This window comes from Strongylocentrotus purpuratus, unplaced genomic scaffold, assembly GCF_000002235.5.
Source record: "Strongylocentrotus purpuratus isolate Spur 01 unplaced genomic scaffold, Spur_5.0 spur5_contig_804, whole genome shotgun sequence".
Taxonomy (NCBI): domain Eukaryota; kingdom Metazoa; phylum Echinodermata; class Echinoidea; order Camarodonta; family Strongylocentrotidae; genus Strongylocentrotus; species Strongylocentrotus purpuratus.
In genome coordinates this window covers 196579-204741 of record NW_022145507.1, presented here as the reverse complement: position 1 = coordinate 204741, position 8163 = coordinate 196579, and the positions used below count along the sequence as shown (strand labels likewise).

Here is an 8163-nt window from a genome sequence, read left to right as displayed (position 1 = left end):
TTAAAAGTGGCATAGCGCCCACTTCATGTATTTGATAGAGGATAAACTGTTTACTTACTAAACAAGCTTAAAACAATATTTTTAAATGAATAATAAAACATGTACATGGTGATTTATTTAGTCCTGCTTAAATATAAAATATGAGTAAGATATTAATATTGTACCCGTCCATATTTTAACATCTGTAAGATGTTAAATCTAGAAAAAGTTGTTATATTATGGCAGTGCATGGCCAAACGATAAAAAATACCTGGAATTTCCTTGGATCAAATTGTTATATTATGTAATAAACTAAGTAAATGAGACAAGTCGAGATGATATGCCGAGAAAAAGGGGAGAGAGTAGAGAAAGAGAGGCAGCTAGAGATCGACAGAAGGATCGAGACAGAGCAAGAGAGGAAGAGGGAGAGGGAGAGGGAATTGAGTGAGAGGAAGAGGGTGAAAATGTCGATAGAGAGAGGGAGAGAACAATAGAGATGCCGAGAGACGGAGCAAGAGAGAGGAGGGATAGAGAGGGGGAGAGATGCAATTGAGAAAGATGCCTTCACTACTATGTCTAACATAAGTAGGCTCTTGAATTACGATTTGTGCCGATGATGATATAATGATAATGTTCATGAATACGATAATGACGATATTTATTTTTTTTACTTTTTAAAAAGCTTTTTTTTGCCTTTATTCAGATTTTCATAATTATACAAAATGATGATTAGAAACACAATTGTTCTTACAGTATAAACATACATGTAGTACATTGTCTCATACATTATAAACACAGACATATTTCAAAAATATTTTCCATAAGTATCCAAACTAATATAGTACACATTCAATCAAGTGTACAAATTGTGCTACAATTCCTTTAAAAAAGGAAAAGGTGACGGTAATACTTCATATTAATATTTTTGGATAGGTCTACAACATTATAAAAAGGATATTGATGATGATAAAAAGTGGTAAAGCGCCTCCTTCAGGTATTTTTTAAATATTGATTTGTCGTTTAAATACACCGTACAATGTGTTCCCAACAACACCAACAAAACATAGCGCATGTGTATACGTACACACATGTCCAGGCTCCAGCTTTGAAATTTCGGTAAGCATTGCTGCTCTTGTATTATTAAAAAAAAAATATATATTTATTATTCCCATTATCGTGAATCATTTCATATTTCTTAGTAGGACATTTCGCATGTGGTTTAAGTCACCACTCTTTCAGTATGCACAGTATCGGTGTATTGCGTCAGTACAAACGTGATAGTGATACGGTGACTAGCTGTAGCTCTTGCAGTCTTGGCTACATGTAGGTACAAATTATGTGTGCGCTTTCGGCATGAAGGTTTCTGCCGCTGCCATGGGGCTAGCTGTTGGAGACCATTTGGATAGCCTACGCAATTCGAATGCGATCTGTTGATGTGCTGATTAGATTTTTGTTTCAGTATTGGATGAGAAGAATGACATTGTTATCTTTCATTTCATACTAAACTTCTATGATGTGATTTATGTTTTCGGCAGTTTGTTTTGCTGCACTGTTTTCAAGAGCCGTGTTTAGTGCCATTCTCTACCCTGATCCCGCATTCAGGATGAAACAAAAAAGGATCTAGGCCTAGGGTCTAGACCCTCTAGGATGATTGTTTACCATATGTGAATTTGCTTTTAGTGAAATTTCAGCGAAATCTAGCGTGAACACATACCACACAAAAATGATACCAAATGATTTGGGATAAAACACTCTTTCATAAGATAGAATCTAGAGTCTAACGTTAGATCTAGAAATCTATAGGTCTAGACTATAATTAGGGTGTCTGAACGATTTTTCAATTTTCAATTTGGGATCGTTTTTCACCATTTTTGTTGGATATTGGAAAATAAAATGTAATCAGAATAATACCTTTCAAATTTCAAGACTCACCGATGTTTCTATCAAAAGATACAGCCCCTCATAGGCTTTTTGGTCAGAATTAATGGACAAAAAAGTGGTTCACGCAGAGTTATAATTTCTGCTCAAAAGCTGCACAGCTAATGCATAGCACGATATGCAAAGCGTGGAGCAAGGGTATTTTCAAACTGTTGTGCCAAATGATCCCTTGGGACTAGAGAAAAAATAAGTGCATGGATATATTCTTTACAGCTGGCCGAACTTATCCCTCGGGGGAGCAGTTCGTGAAATTGGTAAATCTCCGAGTTACCATGGAATCGATGTTTAAATCGCTGTTTTGAGCAAGATATTTTTAGAATTCCGGGGGTGGCCCCCTATGGGGAATATGGAGAAAAACCTGCTCTTTCATATGACACCACATTTATCAAGTTTCACCTTCAGGGTCATTTGTTATAAAGGTTTGAATTTCAAATTTTTCATAAAATCATTGACCAATTTTGCTTAGTCGCGCAATGCACATAGGGATGCGTGCAATCTCTATGGGAAAGATTTTAGCACACAACATCGGGTGCGCGATCAGACACCCTACTATAATAATTTACTGTTTATAGAGGGTCTAAATTATTTTAAAAATAATTAGCAATTTTCTAGGTGTAGATCTAGACTCTAAACTTTTTTTTTACTCACACGGTATGAAGAAAACAATTTAATAGTGGATAGTCAGGCAATGACGTCACAGACTCATGAGTGAGTTGCCAAATTGTCTTGTGATTTTTAAAGTTGTTCATGTCATTAAAAGGTAATAGATCTACAAAGTTTTGAAAAATTTTGAAAATTGGCTTAACTCCTTACAATTTTGATTTGGATGCCCATGTGTTATAAGCACTACAAAATTTAGCACCTAACTTTTGCTTTGAAGAAAAATTTAATATCACAATTTACCGATGCTCCCGGTAAATTTTGATAAATTTCAAACGGCGTTCAAACAGTGCCCATGAAAAAAGTACAATTTGTTTTATTTTTTAAACTGTTCCATTTAGCTAGAACTATATATCATTAGGATAGGCAGGCCAATGCCCGGGCGTAAGGCTTCTACACCTATGATTTGTGCGCTCGTCGTCCACTTCAAAAAATTAGCAGATAGAAAAAAAATGATGTAAAAATAAAAATTGATGAAAATAACAAAAGAAAATACAATGATACATTTCACAACATAGGTCTACCTATAATCACGGATCTGTAACGGTCTTTCACCATTTGTTGACGATCTTGCAGATTTTGACGTATTTAAATCCAATAATTGTCATAGCAGAAGAACATGGCGCGCACGCCCACCGACTAAGAGAATCCTAGAGGGCGTACAGGTTTGCTCACTAAAAACCTTCTAATTGGCAAAAGGTAGACCCTAAAAATATGCGATCCGTTTTGATTTAAGAACTTTTGATAGAGATCAACATTTCAGATGTTCACAATTGTCACTTCTAACCACTAGAAAATATAAAGAAAAAAGATTATATCTTTTTAAATATGTTTGATTTTTACATACTGAACATTCGAAGGTAGATAGAGTACGATGTTTATGTCAATCTTGCGTTGGTTTGAGCCCCATAGCTACAGCCATCTCAAAATGAGAAGAAAAACAGTGAACAGTGATCTCATTGTTCTAGCCAAATATGGAGGTCTTGCGACATCATAATATGAATATGTATGGCTCCGGTCATATCGCGCGCCAGACAAATCTCTCGTAGTCTCACACACAGTACCTTACTCTCACAGCACTATAGACTCGAGTGTCGAGCTCGTGCAGTAAATCATGCATGAGAAATGTTTAAAAAAGATATTTCAGTAAAAAATGTCTACGTGAGCAGTCTATACTCCAATTGAGAAGTTCGGTTGAAAAGACATGATTGGATGATGTGTTGTCACGTATAGCCGGTCGAAGAAGAAGGAGAGAGAGAGAGAGAGATATCCAGGTAGCTAGGGTACAGGGTATGTACATGTATGCGAGGTACGGTGCATGCATAGTATCATTCCGGGGATTAAATAATGTGTTGTGCATTGTGCTGATTTTGGAGGTCGTTCTTGTTGATTGTACAGTAGATCTCGGACTGAAATCATAAGGAATACTCATGAGGAAATCAAGTTATTGGAATACACATCTAAGGTAAATATCAATGAATTAGATCTATTTTTTTTGTGCCAATTTTGATATCTCTTCTTTATTTTTTAACCATCGCCTTCGGCTCGTAGTAGTAGAAGATGTAATCGTTCGCACATTGATGGCTGGATTTCAGCCTGTGTCGGTGTGTACGTGTGCGACCGATTTAAGGCTAGCCGCTGTTGAGTGATTGTACTTTCGCACAAAGTTTTAAACTTCATCATGAACTTTGTCCGGACAATGACACGCCCATTCCCTCGGGCCTGTCTAATTATGAACGTAATTTTGCGACATGAAATATAATTGTTTCAAGGCTATTATTACGTAAGGATGGCGTAGAAGGAAATGCCTTCAAAAGAGCTGGATATCTCCTATTTTATGGAACTTATGGAGTCGGCAGATGGGTGAGTTGTCTTAGTGAAATAAAATGCTTTCTTTTAATCTTTGTTTTATTATAAACAAATTAGTAATTAAAAAGTTAGATTTGGGCATTGGCCTCCCTAATTAGGACACAGAGCTACTAATTCTTTCTACAGCTGTACTCCCTTGATTGCAATTAATATTACAAAATAAATGTCATCAGGGCATGTCAAATTACAAGTTTTTATCCCCAGTTCAGTTGTCATGAACTATTATGTATTTTGCTTACCGGACGCATCCTTTCGTGCAACTAAATTTGTGCTAAGCTACCAGCTAAATGAAACTTGATTAGTCTGACATTAATCAATATAATTTACAATGTTGTGTTTTTCTTATCAATCTTATCAAATGATCTCTTTGATTTTTGTCATTAATGTACTCTAATATATCATTACTTTTTGCTAATTTTTTTTTTCTTTTTTTCCCCCTCCTTTTGCATCAATGAATACAACGTGTGTGGTGTTAACCTTATCCTGCTGAATGCTGCTATTATACAGGTAAGAGACTGCTGTTTTATTTTTTAATTTAAATATTGTGAAACAGGTACGGTAAAATTGGTTTATTTAAAAATATTGTATGTGTGCAACCAGAAGGATGTAACACAGAGTTAATACCCTTCTGGCTCTGAACAGATGTGGTGTGGGAGAGTTTTTTTTACAACATATTTGGAATAAGAACATGTGTTTTTCAAGAAAATGAAGACTAGGTGGAATTGATTGATATGTATATGGGACTATGTGACAAGTATGTGACATGTGCGTGACATGTGTGCGATATCTATCCGGTCCAGATAGATATAATAATTTACTATTTATATCAAATACGGTAGTACCGTATCTGCCGGCGATAAGGCCGCAGTGCCGCATAGGCCACACCCCAACTTAGACATTTTAAAGAAGGAAAGAAAAAAAACGGAAGAAAAAAAATAATCGTAATTTTCTCGTAAAACACTATTTTTGTTGACAAACGGATACCAAATTTATCAATATTTTTATAATTTACCGGAAGTTTAGCTAAAAAAGTGATCGCAGGCAGATTTGGTGTCCGATATATGCAAAATGTATCCCTACCACAATGTACATGTATGGTGTAATGCGAAATTGCATGAAATGAAAAACGAAATGGCGACTTCGGATGGATGCTTCGCCGGTAGCTCCGTTAAACGGTCCCTTTCTTTACTTTTGCAAATGCATTGGCACAAACTTAGAGATCTATCGGCAAATTTTGTTTTAGGAAGTTGTTGTTTTAACAATGCAAGATAAAATTGTCGGTAAGATGTGTGGAAATGTCCTGTACCATAATGGTATAGTTATTTTACCGTTCGTAGTCCCATATGCGCAAATTCGTGCTGGTTTGGACTTTCGCACCCCAACTTTTTGATATTTTCTCTTCCAAAAATACTGCGGCCTTTACGTCGGCAAATACGGTAGGTGGTTTCCCGGCAAAATTTGTATCATCACGTATTAGTAAAAACATATTCTTTCACATGATTGGTAATAAAGAGCTTCCATTTCATTTTTTGAGAGGGGGGCATTTTCATAACTGGTCTTTACCATTTGCAGGCCCAAAAAATGAAAAGGGTAAATTCCAACGGCATTTGAAAGATAATACTAATTTAGAACTTCCTTAAAAAAGGTGGGGCTTCAAAATGTCTTCAAGTGGGAAAATAATGACCATTAGTTGTTAAATCGACTTAGGAGCTATAGAGCCAATAAGTAATAGTCTTGTTTTTCAGACCATTGTACCGAATGGTCATACGTTTTATGCTGCGCAAAGATTCAATCAGTTTAATATTGGCCATCGCAAGAAGTGGGTTATTGATGTAGACAAATGCTCATGAACCCTCACAGCTCATTTTATGTATATTATTACTAAAGAAGAAAAAAAGCCAGTCAGTCACTCAATAGTGTCTGACAGTGAAGTCTAGCAAGTAAACAGGTTTACTTGCATAATTTGAATATTAGGACACTGCTAAAGTTTAAATTTCACAGATAGGACATTCATGACATATTCATAATTCCTGCAAAGTTCTACAGAATTTGAGGTTGGCTGCAAAAGGGACATAGCACCTTTTAGCATGGGAAAGTGTTCTACTTTGCACAACTTTTATGAAAATGTATACAAACTAAAATCATGAAGAGACATTTTCACCATTTCTGGACCAATGCTGCATAGCACTAAGCAAACTGTGTGTTATATTTAGTCATAAGATTTCGAAAATTATGAAATGTTAATGTGACATCAAAGTTTGCAAATTAGCTCTCACCAAATTTAAATTTGTGATCGAATCTATTAAACTTGGTTTTATGCTTGACGGATTTTAATGAAATCTGATATGAAGGTACATTACATGGTATCAAAATACAGGCTAAATTTGATTTCGGAGTATGTAGGTGAAAGGTCATAGCTCATTAACCCTTTGAGAAGGAGCCCTCGCACATCGATTGTTTCCCCTGTGACGGAGCGATTTCGGTTACATCGCCAGTAATGGGAAATTTGGCGGTGCTTTCTACTTTCATTGCTCATTGTGCCTCATTCAGTCATTTTCGTGAGTTTTATTATATGTAAAAATATAAGTTTTGTTTATCAATACGAAAAATAAGATCTGTTATTTTTGAGAAAAATATTATTTTGCTGAAGCTTCACGTCTTTCCTTTTCAATACAGTCAACATACAAATTGCGTAAGCACCGCCACATGCTCAGATCTGTCGATACCTCCATTTATTCCCCCAATGTCAATGATTGTCGTCTGCTAAAGCTCGGCCGATTATCAACCGAGCCATAATTAATAGGCCTAAGCCTTCGCTTTACATGGGTTTTCGACAGATTTTGTAACTATATTCTGACCAACATTATGCCATGATCTACAGTAATTGCCCTTTTTTTTAAATGTGCAAATTGTTATGTATATAAAACAACATAATGGACATGCCAGCTGCAATGCATACCAATGTAATGCACATGCTAATGTAATGTACATGCCAATGTAATATACATACCAGCCAGTGACAATAGGACAATAACTCTCAGGTAAAGCACATATATGTTATAGTGTATCAGAGATACAACACAAATCAAATATAGGACTATTTGGGAAATGAATTTTGAGATGAACATGTGTGTTTTTGTTTTTGTTGAAAGGGTGTGGCTAATAAGGAGTTAATCACCGTAGTCTTGGTAGTCCTTTATTTATTTGAAAATAAATGGTATTTAAAATATAGTAATTCATTATATGTTACGAAACAATAAAGAAAAACATGCAAACAAAAACACAACAGTTGAGGTGGACAATGATGAGAAACATAGGCACACTAAAACAATACCAATATGTATAAAACAAATGACCGTGATTCGGGGGCAAGGACACAAATGATAGCAATCAACAATAAAAAGCTAGTTGCGCCACCACCCCCCTTTTTGGCTATGACAGGAAATCGATAACGGTAATATATCATGTTAATAGAACACATATAAAAACAAATAAGGCAAAACATTTGTAAATCTATATCTGCCTTTTACTTTTTTCAATGTGGGAGGGGATCATGATTATTCAAATAAAACTGCCATCTGAAGAAAAAAAGCCATTGTGTGCCTTATCATATTACCATCTTACCACTATTACCTAAATATATTTTATAAAATAAAATGACACACAAATCCCATTTATCAGGATAACCATTGAACATCTAGACTTGTTTTGGTCAAA

General features: G+C 35.4%; 1 protein-coding gene across 3 annotated transcripts in view; it reads left to right on the top strand.

The window, feature by feature from the left end:
- Positions 1 to 919: 919 nt before the first annotated feature.
- LOC584759 (hyalin) overlaps positions 920 to 8163 on the top strand; it is a 31561-nt gene continuing 24317 nt past the window's right edge. The window contains exon 1 of one of the 3 annotated variants that reach the window (XM_030976941.1): positions 920 to 1095. In XM_030976941.1, the coding sequence (XP_030832801.1) occupies positions 1016 to 1095 (80 nt within the window). In that variant the 5' untranslated portion in view covers positions 920 to 1015. Of the gene's footprint in view, positions 1096 to 4278; positions 4441 to 4882; positions 4954 to 8163 lie in introns of those variants that run through there. The other 2 variants (XM_030976993.1, XM_030977055.1) reach the window with 2 other exon arrangements.